Genomic DNA, 17,350 nt, shown 5'->3' on the forward strand with positions numbered 1-17,350 from the left:
GGTCACATGAGGCGGAGTGTTTAAGTTTTGCCAGAGAAGAGTGGACGCAATGGAAGTTGCTCTTTTTTCTTTCTTGCTCAGCGCAAGTGACATTTAAGGGAAGTTGTTTTGAAGAAACTGCAGTGATTATGTTGTTGACCTCGCTTAGTTGCTGCGGTCAGTAAACGAAAGAATAGATGTATTGTGATTGAAGAACACAGGCGTTTCATAAAGAATAGATCGCCTGGAAATAGGTTAGTCTATTTAAGCAATTCATTCTTTGTCCATTCCACTGGATCATTTTATTGCCAGTCAGTATTTGCCTGCCCAGTATGTGTGTCCGTGTGTGTATCCGTCCGTCCGTGTGTGTCTGTCTCTGTCTGTACAGTGTATATTGTAATAAACCCAGGGTCGATACAATATATATATATATATATATAAGTGTGTGTGAGAGTGTAAGGTCTTGGCAATGCTGTGTGTGTGTGTGTGGGTACGTGTGACGGGTGAATGTGTGTTACCTACCTGTGCGTATGTTAGCTTGACCCAGCTGTAAAGGTAGGCTTTGTACTCTGTCAGACGAGTTGAAGTGTTGGACTTCCTGGTGCAGGCCGTACATACCATTTTGTGTGTGTGCGCCTGAGGCCTGAGCAGCTATGAAAATGACTGTGGACCCAATGACAAATTTAAAACTGTATGAGACCAGAATGCAAATTGTAAAGTAGATCTTCAAGCAAATTGTCACAATGTCATTTGTGTGGAACTCACTTGAAGTTAGCTTCAAGTCTGAAAAGGCATCTGCGAACTCACAGAAAGAATATTCATAATGACTGAGAACATGTAAGGAATACCTAGGATAGGATAAAGTAATCCTTCTCACCCCCCCCCTTAAATGATTTAGATGCACTATTGTAAAGTGGCTGTTCCACTGGATGTCATAAGGTGAATTCACCAATTTGTAAGTCGCTCTGGATAAGAGCGTCTGCCAAATGACTTAAATGTAAAATGTAAATGTGATCGTGGCTAGCCAGTGTCAAATAAATTTGCCAGCCAGCGCCATAGCAGTATATTCTAAATTGGATGTGGTGGGTTGGCATGATGATACTATAGCCGTATATTATAATAATAATATTCTAAATTGGATGTGGTGGGTTGGCATGATGATACTATAGCCGTATATTCTAAATTGGATGTGGTGGGTTGGCATGATGATACTATAGCCGTATATTCTAAATTGGATGTGGTGGGTTGGCATGGTGATACCATAGCCGTATATTCTAAATTGGATGGGGTGGGTTGGCATGGTGATACCATAGCCGTATATTCTAAATTGGATGGGGTGGGTTGGCATGGTGATACCATAGCCGTATATTCTAAATGGGGTGGGTTGGCATGGTGATACCATAGCCATATATTCTAAATGCGGTGGGTTGGCATGGTGATACGATAGCCATATATTCTAAATGGGGTGGGTTGGCATGGTGATACCATAGCCATATATTCTAAATGGGGTGGGTTGGCATGGTGATACCATAGCCATATATTCTAAATGGGGTGGGTTGGCATGGTGATACGATAGCCATATATTCTAAATGGGGTGGGTTGGCATGGTGATACCATAGCCATATATTCTAAATGGGGTGGGTTGGCATGGTGATACCATAGCCATATATTCTAAATGGGGTGGGTTGGCATGGTGATACCATAGCCATATATTCTAAATGGGGTGGGTTGGCATGGTGATACCATAATCAATCTGCGTATGTTATTTTGCCTCGACTGAATTTAGAAACTATAGATTCAATAAATAAGTGAGACAAAAATATTTTGCTCATGCTCTGTTGGCAGTACAGTAGAACTCATGAAAGTAGAGTACAGTAGACTGACTGATAAATGCACGTAGCTCACAGTCTAGTTCATCTTGGTTGGCACCCTGATATAAATCTCACACTTGTGGGTAGGATTTTAATAGTTAAAGGAAATTTCCACCCTAAAACGACCCTTTGGTACAGCATTTGTTCCATTAGTCCATTGTTGACATGGTCCCAAAATGTTATGCTAGTCAGCAATCCAATTTTTAAGATAAGCAACTTTCAAAATACAGACATCAACACCATATGATGCCGAATACGTCATACGGGGATGATTTCTGTATTTGGAAAGTAGCTTATCTTGAAAACTCGATTGCTGACAAGCAAAACCATTTCCCTTTAAGTCTGTCAGGAGACGACAGTCTACAGTATGTCCTCTATTTTACCATCTTTGTCTTTGTTCTTTATGGGCTTTTATTGCTGGATTTAATTGAGCACTTTTCTCCTTTCTTTCTGTTCTTTCATCACAGCGAGTGCCCCAGTACTACCACACACAGAATGGATTCACACTGGGAGGATCTTGCCTTTCTGGATTCTAGAATGATGTGAGATCTGAGGGTTCTGGGAACGTTGGTGATTCTCTGCTCTCTTGGTGTTTTGTCCTCTTTTACCTGCCTCGTTGGAGTGTGAAGACGTGGATGTCATATTATAGTCGAGTTTGAACCTCACCCACCCTGAGGTCTGAGGACTGAGGTAAGCAAACACAACCTACCCGGCCTACTGCTGCCACCTACAGTACCTTCCTGGTTTTGCCTGTTTGTGTGTCTATGGAATGGACACATTGGAGTGTGTGTGTGTGTGTGTGTGTGTGTGTGTGTGTGTGTGTGTACTGTAGTCTCAAAATCTGCTTGTCAGCACTTTGTGTGTGTCTGCCTGTCTGTCTAGGACTCTGCTCTCTGTCTACATTAACATCTCTCCGCCTCCTCCATCTCATGTTCTGCCCTTCACCAACTACAGACCCTCCTCTGTCCTGTTCCGTCCTGGTTCCAGGCAACATGATGGAGCCCCTAGTGGACCGGCCCGGGCCCCAGGTTGGAAGGTCCTCTCTGGGGGAGAGAATGGCCTCCTGCTGCTCCTACAGAAGCCTCCAGACTTGGCTCCCCATCCTCACCTGGTTACCCAAGTAGGTGTCCCACTCTCATCTCTTTCTCTGGTGATGAGAGACAAAGGCTGCCCAGCTAGCACATAATGTTCTGAGAACCATGTGTTTCTTAGGTGGAAACGTCAGTACTTCAGCATTACGTTTTCTACAGGTTTCTTCATGGTTTGATTTAATGTCATGTACTCAGAACATTAAGAAAACCTACCATAAAAACCACGAGAAAACATTAAAGTTCAAAGAACGTTCTAAGAATGTTATTTAAAAACAAATACATTCCGTTCTCGGTGTCAACAAAACGCTCTCCTTTATTTATTTTTTACATAATGTTCAGTTGTTGGCCCGTGCCCACTCATTGGCCAACCCTGATCTTAATGAGTGGTTGATTACTTTGATATGTGGTCTAAATGAGCGAAAGGGAACAGCTTTGAAAGAGAAAGCATGGCCTGCCAGCTCCATCCTGGGGGCGCAGGTGACCACTTCCATGCATAGAGAACAGAAGAGCATAGATCCGAATGTCACTGATGCCTTGCCACAATAAAAAAATACATGTATTTGCATGATTGACACTTAGGACACATGGAAATTCATATGCGTATCTGTGCTGGGAGTTCAGAACAGTTAACCCAAACTCAACTAGCAGGGTTAGTAAGTCTTATTGAAGCATGTTCTTGGGAACGTTATTTATTTACTTTCAAATATGTCTTGATCTCTGTCTCTCTCTCTTTCAATCTAAATCCTTGGGGAGCTAACAAGCCTTTCTGTGTTTTCTCCACCTCCAGGTACAGGCTGAGCTGGCTCCAGATGGACCTGATAGCAGGTCTCACCGTGGGTCTAACCACCGTACCACAGGCCCTGGCTTATGCTGAGGTGGCCGGCCTACCTGTACAGGTGAGAGATCCAATGGATCACAGTTCATAGGCCTGACTGTCTATAGACCATAGTATGTACAGGTGAGAGGGAGGAGCCAGGGGTGGGGGTTTGTCTGTACAGGTGAGAGGGAGGGGCTGAAGGCAGGGTATATCTGTACAGGTGAGAGGGAGGGGCTTGGTGAGGGTTTATCTGTACAGGTGAGAGGGGACAGGGGCAGGGTTTATCTGTACAGGTGAGAGGGGACAGGGGCAGGGTTTATCTGTACAGGTGAGAGGGGACAGGGGCAGGGTTTATCTGTACAGGTGAGAGGGGACAGGGGCAGGGTTTATCTGTACAGGTGAGAGGGGACAGGGGCAGGGTTTATCTGTACAGGTGAGAGGGGACAGGGGTAGGGTTTATCTGTACAGGTGAGAGGGGACAGGGGCAGGGTTTATCTGTACAGGTAAGAGGGGACAGGGGCAGGGTTTATCTGTACAGGTGGGATGGAGGCGCAGGGTTTATCTGTACAGGTGAGAGGGGGCAGGGTTTATCTGTACAGGTGAGAGGGAGGGGACAGGGTTTATCTGTACAGGTGAGAGGGAGGGGACAGGGTTTATCTGTACAGGTGAGAGGGAGGGGACAGGGTTTATCTGTACAGGTGAGAGGGAGGGGACAGGGTTTATCTGTACAGGTGAGAGGGGGCAGGGTTTATCTGTACAGGTGAGAGGGAGGGGACAGGGTTTATCTGTACAGGTGAGATGGAGGGGCAGGGTTTATCTGTACAGGTGAGAGGGAGGGGACAGGGTTTATCTGTACAGGTGAGAGGGAGGGGACAGGGTTTATCTGTACAGGTGAGAGGGAGGGGACAGGGTTTATCTGTACAGGTGAGAGGGAGGGGACAGGGTTTATCTGTACAGGTGAGAGGGAGGGGCAGGGTTTATCTGTACAGGTGAGATGGAGGGGCAGGGTTTATCTGTACAGGTGAGAGGGAGGGGACAGGGGCAGGGTTTATCTGTACAGGTGAGAGGGAGGGGACAGGGTTTATCTGTACAAGTGAGAGGGAGGGGACAGGGGCAGGGTTTATCTGTACAAGTGAGAGGGAGGGGACAGGGGCAGGGTTTATCTGTACAAGTGAGAGGGAGGGGACGGGGCAGGGTTTATCTGTACAGGTGAGAGGGAGGGGACAGGGGCAGGGTTTATCTGTACAGGTGAGAGGGAGGGGACAGGGGCAGGGTTTATCTGTACAGGTGAGAGGGAGGGGACAGGGGCAGGGTTTATCTGTACAGGTGAGAGGGAGGGGACAGGGGCAGGGTTTATCTGTACAGGTGAGAGGGAGGGGACAGGGGCAGGGTTTATCTGTACAGGTGAGAGGGAGGGGACAGGGGCAGGGTTTATCTGTACAGGTGAGAGGGGACAGGGACAGGGGCAGGGTTTATCTGTACAGGTGAGAGGGAGGAGTCGGGGTTAAATAGATAGGCCTACCTGTACTGGTGAGTGGTAGTAGAAGTACCTGCTATATCTCTGGGACAAGTCCTCTCACGCCAGAGGGATCACATGCTGTTTCTCGTGTTGTATTAATAAACTTTTGGCACACCAGTGTTGTTACATTTTCCAACCCCTCACAGTAAGCATAGTTGAGCATAATGTTGAACATGTTAATGGATCATATAGCTTTATAGACCTCAGTGTGCATCCCAAATGGCACCCTATGTCCTATATAGTGCACTACTTTTGACCAGAGCCCTATGGGGGAATGAATAGTTTAGAGAGTGTCTATAGACCATAGTCATCAAGTCCTCATGTTTTAGTACACTACAGCTTTTCCTCGGGACTCTTTTACCTGCTACCTGACATAACACTCTTCTCCCTCCATCTTCTCCTACAATCCCCCTCACTTCTCCTCTACTCTCTTTTTGTTTCCTACCCAGACCTCTTTCTCTCTGTCTCTCTCTGTTTCTTTCTCTCTCTGTTTCTTTCTCTCTCTGTTTCTTTCTCTCTCAGTTTCTTTCTCTCTCTGTTTCTTTCTCTCTCTGTTTCTTTCTCTCTCTGTTTCTTTCTCTCTCTGTTTCTTTCTCTCTCTGTTTCTCTCTGTCTCTCTGTCTCTCTGGCTCTCTGTCTGGCTCTCTGTCTGGCTCTCTGTCTGGCTCTCTGTCTGGCTCTCTGTCTGGCTCTCTGTCTGGCTCTCTGTCTGGCTCTCTGTCTGGCTCTCTGTCTGGCTCTCTGTCTGGCTCTCTCTCTCGCTCTCTCTCTCTCGCTCTCTCTCTCTCGCTCTCTCTCTCTCGCTCTCTCTCTCTCGCTCTCTCTCTCTCTCTCTCTCGCTCTCTCTCTCTCGCTCTCTCTCTCTCGCTCTCTCTCTCTCGCTCTCTCTCTCTCGCTCTCTCTCTCGCTCTCGCTCTCTCGCTCTCGCTCTCTCGCTCTCGCTCTCTCGCTCTCTCTCTCTCGCTCTCTCTCACTCTCTCACTTCTGTCTCACTCTCTCTCACTCTCTTCTGTCTCACTCTCACTCTCTGTGTCTCTTTCTGTCTCTTTCTGTCTCTTTCTGTCTCTTTCTGTCTCTCTCGCTCTCTCTCGCTCTCTCTCGCTCTCTCTCTCTCTCTCTCTCTCTCTCTCTCTCTCTGCCTCTCAATTCAATTCAAATGGCTTTATTGTCATGGGATTCATATGTTTACGTTGCCAAAGCAAGTGAAATGGATTTTCCAAAATAATGAAGACATTTCAAATGTCATGTCATGTCTATATACAGTGTTGTAGCGATGTGCAAATAGTTAAAGTACAAAATGGAAAATAAATAAATATGGTTTGTATTTACAATGGTGTTTGTTCTTCACTGGTTGCCCTTTTCTTGTGGCAACAGGTCACATATCTTGCCACTGTGATGGAACCCTGTGGTATTTCACCCAGTAGATATGGGAGTTTATCAAAATTGGATTTGTTTTCGAATTCTTTGTGGGTTTGTGTAATCTGAAGGAAATATGCGTCTCTAATATGGTCATACATTTGGCAGGAGGTTAGGAAGTGCAGCTCTCTCTCTCTACTTCCTGTTAAGTCAAATGATCCCCCTCTCTACAGTACGGCTTATACTCAGCCTTCATGGGTGGGTTCATCTATACGTTTCTGGGAACCTCCAAGGATGTAACCCTGGGTCCTACTGCCATCATGTCCCTGCTGTGTGCCTCCTACGTGGGGGGAGACCCGGTCCGAGCCGTCCTCCTCAGCCTGCTCTGTGGAGCCATACAGACCGCCATGGCTCTACTACGTTTGGGTAGGGGAGAAATAATAGTTTGTTGTAGATTGCCTTCATAGTTCTTGTTCTAGATCATCCTCATAGTTCTGGTTCTAGATCAACCTCATAGTTCTGATTCTAGATCATCCTCAAAATTCTATTTCTAGATTAATTTCTGGTTTCAGGGTTTCTTCTGGACTTCATCTCATTTCCGGTGATCAAAGGCTTCACCTGTGCTGCCGCGGTAACCATAGGCTTCGGTCAAGTCAAGGTGAGAGAGACACACACACACACACATACACATACACATACACACACCATCCCTGTATGAGGACAGTGTTAATCCAGTGTTGTTTTGTCTCCAGAATGTGCTGGGACTGAAGGACATACCTCATGAGTTCTTCCTGCAGGTCTACTACACCTTCTACAGGATACCTGAGACCAGGTAGAGTAGAGGACTGGTCTACACCTTCTACAGGATACCTGAGACCAGGTAGAGTAGAGGACCGGTCTACACCTTCTACAGGATACCTGAGACCAGGTAGAGTAGAGGACCGGTCTACACCTTCTACAGGATACCTGAAACCAGGTAGAGTAGAGGACCGGTCTACACCTTCTACAGGATACCTGAGACCAGGTAGAGTAGAGGACTGGTCTACACCTTCTACAGGATACCTGAGACCAGGTAGAGTAGAGGACTAGTCTACACCTTCTACAGGATACCTGAGACCAGGTAGAGTAGAGGACCGGTCTACACCTTCTACAGGATACCTGAGACCAGGTAGAGTAGAGGACCGGTCTACACCTTCTACAGGATACCTGAGACCAGGTAGAGTAGAGGACCGGTCTACACCTTCTACAGGATACCTGAGACCAGGTAGAGTAGAGGACCGGTCTACACCTTCTACAGGATACCTGAGACCAGGTAGAGTAGAGGACCGGTCTACACCTTCTACAGGATACCTGAGACCAGGTAGAGTAGAGGACCGGTCTACACCTTCTACAGGATACCTGAGACCAGGTAGAGTAGAGGACTAGTCTACACCTTCTACAGGATACCTGAGACCAGGTAGAGTAGAGGACCGGTCTACACCTTCTACAGGATACCTGAGACCAGGTAGAGTAGAGGACTAGTCTACACCTTCTACAGGATACCTGAGACCAGGTAGAGTAGAGGACCGGTCTACACCTTCTACAGGATACCTGAGACCAGGTAGAGTAGAGGACCGGTCTACACCTTCTACAGGATACCTGAGACCAGGTAGAGTAGAGGACCGGTCTACACCTTCTACAGGATACCTGAGACCAGGTAGAGTAGAGGACCGGTCTGCACCTTCTACAGGATACCTGAGACCAGGTAGAGTAGAGGACCGGTCTACACCTTCTACAGGATACCTGAGACCGGGTAGAGTAGGCCTACAGTAGGCTACACTTTTGTGTGTGTAATGTTGTTGTAACGTGTGTGTGTGTAATGTTGCAACATTTGTGTGTAATGTTGCAACATTTGTGTGTAATGTTGTAATGTGTGTGTGTGTGTGTGTGTGTGTGTAGGATAGGAGACGTGGTTCTAGGTCTGCTGTGTCTGTGTCTGCTGGTGATGTTGCAGTGGATGAAGAGAACCCTGGAACCCCCGTCCGAACAGGACGCCCCCCTCACCAAGGCCGCTCACAGTCTGGTCTGGGGCATCGCTACCGGTCAGTACCTGGGGGGGTGTGTGTGTGTGTGTGAGAGGGAGCGTATAATGTGTGTGTCTCCCCACCTCAGTGCGTAATGCGTTGGTCGTAGTGGCGGCGTCCTTCGTGGCGTTCTCATGGAATGCGTTTGGCTCACCGGTCTTCACCATTACCGGGAAAACATCCCAGGGCCTGCCGCCGTTCAGAGCCCCTCCCCTCTCCGAGACCACGCCCAACGGTACCAGCATCAGCTTCGGAGAGATCATAAAGGTGAGTGACAGACCAATAGGGATACAGAGTTGGTGATTGACAGGGGGACAGACCAATAGGGATACAGGGTGGGGGAGTGGCAGGTGGATGGACCAATTTGGATACAGAGTTGACACTGGAGAGTGGGTGTCGTAATTTAGTTATCACCGTTGGGGAGAGCAGGGGGAGAGTGAGCTGAACCAATGATATTACAGTATTGATTTGTTAGTGTTGAGTTGTCACAGTATTGTGTTTTCCAATTAGGTTACAGTGAAAAGTAACAAGTAGCTATTACAGCAAAGGTCCCTAGTCGCTATTGGTCAGTATGCTAAGCCAATCAGGGAACAGTAATTAGTCATTAGAACTCCGTTGTCCAATCACATCTCAGATATGAGTGATTGAAAACCCCTTCTGACCAATCCCGTGGCAGGATTTTGGAGGAGGGCTGGCTGTCATCCCCTTCATGGGAGTACTGGAGAGCATTGCCATCGCCAAAGCCTTCGGTGAGAGCTGTGTGTGTGTGTGTGTGTGAGAGAGCTGTGTGTGTGTGTGAGAGAGCTGTGTGTGTGTGTGAGAGAGCTGTGTGTGTGTGTGAGAGAGCTGTGTGTGTGTGTGAGAGAGCTGTGTGTGTGTGTGTGAGAGAGCTGTGTGTGTGTGTGTGAGAGAGCTGTGTGTGTGTGTGTGAGAGAGCTGTGTGTGTGTGTGTGAGAGAGCTGTGTGTGTGTGTGAGAGAGCTGTGTGTGTGTGTGTGAGAGAGCTGTGTGTGTGTGTGTGTGAGAGAGCTGTGTGTGTGTGTGTGTGTGTGTGTGAGAGAGCTGTGTGTGTGTGTGTGAGAGAGCTGTGTGTGTGTGTGTGTGTGAGAGAGCTGTGTGTGTGTGTGTGTGAGAGCTGTGTGTGTGTGTGTGTGTGTGTGTGTGAGAGAGCTGTGTGTGTGTGTGTGTGTGTGTGAGAGAGCTGTGTGTGTGAGAGAGCTGTGTGTGTGTGTGTGTGAGAGAGCTGTGTGTGTGTGTGTGTGTGTGAGAGAGCTGTGTGTGTGTGTGTGTGTGAGAGAGCTGTGTGTGTGTGTGTGTGTGAGAGAGCTGTGTGTGTGTGTGTGTGTGAGAGAGCTGTGTGTGTGTGTGTGTGTGAGAGAGCTGTGTGTGTGTGTGTGAGCTGTGTGTGTGTGTGTGAGAGAGCTGTGTGTGTGTGTGTGTGAGAGAGCTGTGTGTGTGTGTGTGTGAGAGAGCTGTGTGTGTGAGAGAGCTGTGTGTGTGTGTGAGAGAGCTGTGTGTGTGTGTGTGAGAGAGCTGTGTGTCATGTTACTGGTGCACTCTTTCTGTACCAACGTGTGTTGTTGATTATTATTTTATTATTGTTATTTATTTGACCAGAGAAGTCACATTGAGGATGGAATATCTCAAAAATCTTGCATAATTATTCTGTTTCTCTATCTTCTTTGCTTTTAAGTGAGTTTAAATGCACTTTGAATAAAGTTTGATTTGATTTGAATCCCCAGCCAGTCAGAATGACTATAGAATCAATGCCAACCAGGAACTGTTTGCTATTGGTCTAACCAACATTATGGGATCCTTCGTCTCAGCCTATCCGGTCACAGGAAGCTTCGGAAGGTGTGTGTGGTCATTAGTGTTGCCATGACACCCGTATGGTGATACTAGGAAGTAAGGAAACAAAGGAAACACAACATGAAGCAGACTGAAGCTCTTGAAACAGTCCTAATGTTGGAAACAAACAGCCTGATGTTGTCACCCAGAATCACATTTGTTTATTTTGCAAGTTGTACCACACAATATGTTACACAAGTAGGTTTTAAAGGAGTTTAGTCTGCTTAGTGTTTTATTTTTTTGCCATGGAAAATACTGACAACACTAATGTCCGTGTGTTTCCTGTGTAGTGTGTTTGTGTTATATACACGCTAATGTATAATCTGCCCATGTTCAGGACTGCAGTGAACTCCCAGACAGGGGTGTGTACACCAGCCGGAGGCATAGTCACTGGTAAGACAGAATTTACTACAAATATCCCTCCCATATCTCTCTCTCCTATCCATCCATATCTCTCTCTCTCTCCTATCCATCCATATCTCTCTCTCTCCTATCCATCCACCTCTCTCTCTCTCCTATCCATCCACCTCTCGCTCTCTCCTATCCATCCACCTCTCTCTCTCTCTCCTATCCATCCATATCTTTCTCTCTCTCCTATCCATCCATATCTCTCTCCTATCCATCCATATCTCTCTCTCTCCTATCCATCCACCTCTCTCTCTCTCCTATCCATCCACCTCTCTCTCTCTCCTATCCATCCACATCTTTCTCTCTCTCCTATCCATCCATCTTTCTCTCTCTCCTATCCATCCATCTCTCTCTCTCTCCTATCCATCCATCTCTCTCTCTCTCTCCTATCCATCCATCTCTCTCTCTCTCCTATCCATCCATCTCTCTCTCTCTCTCCTATCCATCCATATCTCTCTCTCTCTCCTATCCATCCATATCTCTCTCTCTTTCTCCTATCCATCCATATCTCTCTCTCTCCTATCCATCCATATCTCTCTCTCTCCTATCCATCCATATCTCTCTCTCTCCTATCCATCCATCTCTCTCTCTCTCCTATCCATCCATCTTTCTCTCTCTCTGTACTGTACTGCAATGTTGTTGTAGTATTGTACTGTAGTATAGTTGTTTATTGTATAATGCTGCAGTATACTTGTAATTATTGTGTAGTGTCTGACGCCCCCTGGTGTTGAGGTGTGGTAGTTAGTATACTGTAATTAATGTGTGGTATCTGTCTGGTGTTGAGGTGGGGTTGTGTAGTAGTTAGTATACTGTAATTAATGTGTGGTATCTGTCTGGTGTTGAGGTGTGGTAGTGTAGTAGTTAGTATACTGTAATTAATGTGTGGTTTCTGTCTGGTGTTGAGGTGTGGTAGTGTATTGTGTAGTAGTTAGTATACTGTAATTAATGTGTGGTATCTGTCTGGTGTTGAGGTGTGGTAGTGTATTGTGTAGTAGTTAGTATACTGTAATTAATGTGTGGTTTCTGTCTGGTGTTGAGGTGTGGTAGTGTATTGTGTAGTAGTTAGTATACTGTAATTAATGTGTGGTATCTGTCTGTCTGGTGTTGGGGTGGGGTTGTGTAGTAGTTAGTATACTGTAATTAATGTGTGGTATCTGTCTGGTGGTGAGGTGTGGTAGTTAGTATACTGTAATTAATGTGTGGTATCTGTCTGGGGTTGAGGTGTGGTAGTGTATTGTGTAGTAGTTAGTATACTGTAATTAATGTGTGGTATCTGTCTGTCTGGTGTTGGGGTGGGGTTGTGTAGTAGTTAGTATACTGTAATTAATGTGTGGTATCTGTCTGGTGTTGAGGTGGGGTTGTGTAGTAGTTAGTATACTGTAATTAATGTGTGGTTTCTGTCTGGTGTTGAGGTGTGGTAGTGTATTGTGTAGTAGTTAGTATACTGTAATTAATGTGTGGTATCTGTCTGGTGTTGAGGTGTGGTAGTGTAGTAGTTAGTATACTGTAATTAATGTGTGGTATCTGTCTGGTGTTGAGGTGTGGTAGTGTAGTAGTTAGTATACTGTAATTAATGTGTGGTATCTGTCTGGTGTTGAGGTGTGGTAGTGTATTGTGTAGTAGTTAGTATACTGTAATTAATGTGTGGTATCTGTCTGGTGTTGAGGTGTGGTAGTGTAGTAGTTAGTATACTGTAATTAATGTGTGGTATCTGTCTGGTGTTGAGGTGTGGTAGTGTATTGTGTAGTAGTTAGTATACTGTAATTAATGTGTGGTATCTGTCTGGTGTTGAGGTGTGGTAGTGTAGTAGTTAGTATACTGTAATTAATGTGTGGTATCTGTCTGGTGTTGAGGTGTGGTAGTGTATTGTGTAGTAGTTAGTATACTGTAATTAATGTGTGGTATCTGTCTGGTGGTGAGGTGTGGTAGTTAGTATACTGTAATTAATGTGTGGTATCTGTCTGGTGTTGAGGTGTGGTAGTGTAGTAGTTAGTATACTGTAATTAATGTGTGGTATCTGTCTGGTGTTGAGGTGTGGTAGTGTATTGTGTAGTAGTTAGTATACTGTAATTAATGTGTGGTATCTGTCTGGTGTTGAGGTGTGGTAGTGTATTGTGTAGTAGTTAGTATACTGTAATTAATGTGTGGTATCTGTCTGGTGTTGAGGTGTGGTAGTGTATTGTGTAGTAGTTAGTATACTGTAATTAATGTGTGGTATCTGTCTGGTGTTGAGGTGTGGTAGTGTATTGTGTAGTAGTTAGTATACTGTAATTAATGTGTGGTATCTGTCTGGTGTTGGGGTGGGGTTGTGTAGTAGTTAGTATACTGTAATTAATGTGTGGTATCTGTCTGGTGTTGAGGTGTGGTAGTGTATTGTGTAGTAGTTAGTATACTGTAATTAATGTGTGGTATCTGTCTGGTGTTGAGGTGTGGTAGTGTATTGTGTAGTAGTTAGTATACTGTAATTAATGTGTGGTATCTGTCTGGTGTTGAGGTGTGGTAGTTAGTATACTGTAATTAATGTGTGGTATCTGTCTGGTGTTGAGGTGTGGTAGTGTATTGTGTAGTAGTTAGTATACTGTAATTAATGTGTGGTATCTGTCTGGTGTTGAGGTGTGGTAGTGTAGTAGTTAGTATACTGTAATTAATGTGTGGTATCTGTCTGGTGGTGAGGTGTGGTAGTGTATTGTGTAGTAGTTAGTATACTGTAATTAATGTGTGGTATCTGTCTGGTGGTGAGGTGTGGTAGTGCTGTTGTCCCTGGCCTTCCTGATGCCAGCATTCTACTACATCCCTAAAGCCTCTCTGGCAGCAGTCATCATCTGTGCTGTGGCTCCCCTGGTCGACTACCGTGTCGTCATGCAGTTCTGGAGGATACGCAGTGAGTAGTTTGTGTTGAATCTTTGTGTGTCAGTGTATTTCAAATCTGTGTGTGTTTTCAAATCTGTGTGTGTGTTTTCAAATCTGTGTGTGTGGGGGGGTGTGTGTGTGTGTGTGTTTTCAAATCTGTGTGTGTGTGTGTGTGTGTGTGTGTGTGTGTTTTCAAATCTGTGTGTCTGTGTGTTAGAGCTTGATCTGGTGCCGTTCCTGATCACCTTCCTGTTGAGTTTCTGGGAGGTGCAGTACGGCATTGTGGGAGGTGTAGTTGTTTCTGGACTCATGCTGCTCTACAATGTAGCCAGGCCCAACATAAAGGTAATGTGTGTGTGTGTGTGTGCATAATACTATGGGCTGTGTGTAACAGGTGTGTCTGTGTGTCTGTGTGTAGCAGGTGTGTCTGTGTGTAGCAGGTGTGTCTGTGTGTAGCAGGTGTGTCTGTGTGTAGCAGGTGTGTCTGTGTGTAACAGGTGTGTCTGTGTGTAACAGGTGTGTCTGTGTTCAAGTGTGTGTGTTCTCTGTGTGTAACAGGTGTGTGTTCTCTGTGTGTAATAGGTGTGTGTGTTCTCTGTGTGTAATAGGTGTGTGTGTTCTCTGTGTGTAATAGGTGTGTGTGTTCTCTGTGTGTAACAGGTGTGTGTTCTCTGTGTGTAACAGGTGTGTTCTCTCTGTGTGTACAGGTGTGTGATCATGGTGTTTTGGTGATGGAGTTAGATAGTGGCCTCAGTTTCCCCTCCACAGAGTACCTCAACACTGTCCTATACACTCAGGCCCTGCAGGGTGAGAGAGTATTCTGGAATGCTGGAACATTGTTAATGTGGGAGGCAATATGTCTGACTAGGGAGACTAATCTTTCCTCCTCTTGTGCGTTTCCCCCCCCCTCCCTCCCTCCCTCCCTCCTGTCCCCCCCCCTCCCTCCCTCCTGTCCTCTTCCCCCCCTCCCTCCTGTCCTCTCCCCCTCCCTCCCTCCCTCCCTCCCTCCCTCCCTCCTGTCCTCTTCCCCTCCCTCCCACCCTCCCTCCCTCCTGTCCCCCCCCCCGTCTCCCTCCTGTCCTCTTCCCCCGCCTGTCTCCCTCCTGTCCCCCCCCCCCTCCCTCCCTCCTGTCCTCTTCCCCTCCCTCCCCCTCCCTCCCTCCCTCCCACCCTCCCTCCCTCCTGTCCCCCCCCCCCCCTCCCTCCCTCCTGTCCTCTCCCCCCCTCCCTCCCTCCTGTCCTCTCCCCCTCCCTCCCTCCCTCCCTCCCTCCCTCCCTCCCTCCCTCCCTCCTGTCCCCCCCCCCCCCTGTCTCCCTCCTGTCCCCCCCCCCTGTCTCCCTCCTGTCCTCTCCCCCCCCCCCCTGTCTCCCTCAGCCTCTCCTCCTCGGTCAGTGGTCCTGGACTGTCATCATGTCAATACTGTAGACTATACAGTTGTCAAGGAGCTCAGGGACCTGCTGCGGCAGTTCAAACTACGAGGGGTCGGACTCATCTTCTCTGGTCTGCAGGTACTGACTGACTGGGTGGTCTACAGGTACTGACTGACTGGGTGTGTTCTGGTCTACAGGTACTGACTGACTGGGTGTGTTCTGGTCTGCAGGTACTGACTGACTGGGTGTGTTCTGGTCTGCAGGTACTGACTGACTGGGTGTGTTCTGGTCTACAGGTACTGACTGACTGGGTGTGTTCTGGTCTGCAGGTACTGACTGACTGGGTGTGTTCTGGTCTACAGGTACTGACTGACTGGGTGTGTTCTGGTCTACAGGTACTGACTGACTGGGTGTGTTCTGGTCTGCAGGTACTGACTGACTGGGTGTGTTCTGGTCTACAGGTACTGACTGACTGGGTGTGTTCTGCAGGTACTGACTGACTGGGTGTGTTCTGGTCTACAGGTACTGACTGACTGGGTGTGTTCTGGTCTACAGGTACTGACTGACTGGGTGGTCTGCAGGTACTGACTGGGTGTGTTCTGGTCTACAGGTACTGACTGGGTGTGTTCTGGTCTACAGGTACTGACTGACTGGGTGGTCTGCAGGTACTGACTGACTGGGTGTGTTCTGGTCTGCAGGTACTGACTGACTGGGTGTGTTCTGGTCTGCAGGTACTGACTGGCTGGGTGTGTTCTGGTCTGCAGGTACTGACTGACTGGGTGTGTTCTGGTCTGCAGGTACTGACTGACTGGGTGTGTTCTGGTCTGCAGGTACTGACTGACTGGGTGTGTTCTGGTCTACAGGTACTGACTGACTGGGTGTGTTCTGGTCTGCAGGTACTGACTGACTGGGTGTGTTCTGGTCTGCAGGTACTGACTGACTGGGTGTGTTCTGGTCTGCAGGTACTGACTGACTGGGTGTGTTCTGGTCTGCAGGTACTGACTGACTGGGTGTGTTCTGGTCTGCAGGTACTGACTGACTGGGTGTGTTCTGGTCTGCAGGTACTGACTGACTGGGTGGTCTGCAGGTACTGACTGACTGGGTGTGTTCTGGTCTGCAGGTACTGACTGACTGGGTGTGTTCTGGTCTGCAGGTACTGACTGACTGGGTGTGTTCTGGTCTGCAGGTACTGACTGACTGGGTGTGTTCTGGTCTGCAGGTTCTGACTGACTGGGTGTGTTCTGGCCTGCAGGTTCTGACTGACTGGGTGTGTTCTGGCCTGCAGGTACTGACTGACTGGGTGTGTTCTGGTCTGCAGGTACTGACTGACTGGGTGTGTTCTGGTCTGCAGGTACTGACTGACTGGGTGTGTTCTGGTCTGCAGGTACTGACTGACTGGGTGTGTTCTGGTCTGCAGGTTCTGACTGACTGGGTGGTCTGCAGGTACTGACTGACTGGGTGTGTTCTGGTCTACAGGTACTGACTGACTGGGTGTGTTCTGGTCTGCAGGTACTGACTGACTGGGTGTGTTCTGGTCTGCAGGTACTGACTGACTGGGTGTGTTCTGGTCTGCAGGTACTGACTGACTAGGTGTGTTCTGGTCTGCAGGTACTGACTGGCTGGGTGGTCTGCAGGTACTGACTGACTGGGTGTGTTCTGGTCTGCAGGTACTGACTGACTGGATGTGTTCTGGTCTGCAGGTACTGACTGGCTGGGTGGTCTGCAGGTACTGACTGACTGGGTGGTCTGCAGGTACTGACTGACTGGGTGTGTTCTGGTCTGCAGGTACTGACTGACTGGGTGTGTTCTGGTCTGCAGGTACTGACTGACTGGGTGGTCTGCAGGTACTGACTGACTGGGTGTGTTCTGGTCTACAGGTACTGACTGACTGGGTGTGTTCTGGTCTGCAGGTACTGACTGACTGGGTGTGTTCTGGTCTACAGGTACTGACTGACTGGGTGTGTTCTGGCCTGCAGGTACTGACTGACTGGGTGTGTTCTGGTCTACAGGTACTGACTGACTGGGTGTGTTCTGGTCTGCAGGTACTGACTGACTGGGTGTGTTCTGGTCTACAGGTACTGACTGACTGGATGTGTTCTGGTCTGCAGGTACTGACTGACTGGGTGTGTTCTGGTCTACAGGTACTGACTGACTGGGTGTGTTCTGGTCTGCAGGTAC

General features: G+C 47.7%; 1 protein-coding gene across 6 annotated transcripts in view; it reads left to right on the forward strand.

Annotated features, from left to right (window-relative positions):
• Nucleotides 1-17,350, forward strand: part of LOC135530280 (sodium-independent sulfate anion transporter-like) — a 30,948-nt gene that overhangs the window by 7,115 nt on the left and 6,483 nt on the right. Inside the window, exons 1-16 of one of the 6 annotated variants that reach the window (XM_064958629.1) lie at nucleotides 4-233; nucleotides 2,318-2,540; nucleotides 2,805-2,970; nucleotides 3,729-3,837; nucleotides 6,867-7,059; nucleotides 7,206-7,291; nucleotides 7,386-7,465; nucleotides 8,572-8,714; nucleotides 8,785-8,963; nucleotides 9,373-9,445; nucleotides 10,438-10,549; nucleotides 10,881-10,936; nucleotides 13,692-13,832; nucleotides 14,019-14,146; nucleotides 14,509-14,608; nucleotides 15,177-15,336. In XM_064958629.1, coding sequence (XP_064814701.1) covers nucleotides 2,843-2,970; nucleotides 3,729-3,837; nucleotides 6,867-7,059; nucleotides 7,206-7,291; nucleotides 7,386-7,465; nucleotides 8,572-8,714; nucleotides 8,785-8,963; nucleotides 9,373-9,445; nucleotides 10,438-10,549; nucleotides 10,881-10,936; nucleotides 13,692-13,832; nucleotides 14,019-14,146; nucleotides 14,509-14,608; nucleotides 15,177-15,336 — 1,688 coding nt within the window. In that variant the 5' untranslated portion in view covers nucleotides 4-233; nucleotides 2,318-2,540; nucleotides 2,805-2,842. Of the gene's footprint in view, nucleotides 1-3; nucleotides 234-2,317; nucleotides 2,541-2,804; nucleotides 2,971-3,728; nucleotides 3,838-6,866; nucleotides 7,060-7,205; nucleotides 7,292-7,385; nucleotides 7,466-8,571; nucleotides 8,715-8,784; nucleotides 8,964-9,372; nucleotides 9,446-10,437; nucleotides 10,550-10,880; nucleotides 10,937-13,691; nucleotides 13,833-14,018; nucleotides 14,147-14,508; nucleotides 14,609-15,176; nucleotides 15,337-17,350 lie in introns of those variants that run through there. The other 5 variants (XM_064958633.1, XM_064958631.1, XM_064958632.1 and 2 more) reach the window with 5 other exon arrangements.

The sequence above is a fragment of the Oncorhynchus masou genome, unplaced genomic scaffold (assembly GCF_036934945.1).
Source record: "Oncorhynchus masou masou isolate Uvic2021 unplaced genomic scaffold, UVic_Omas_1.1 unplaced_scaffold_1313, whole genome shotgun sequence".
Lineage (NCBI taxonomy): Eukaryota > Metazoa > Chordata > Actinopteri > Salmoniformes > Salmonidae > Oncorhynchus > Oncorhynchus masou.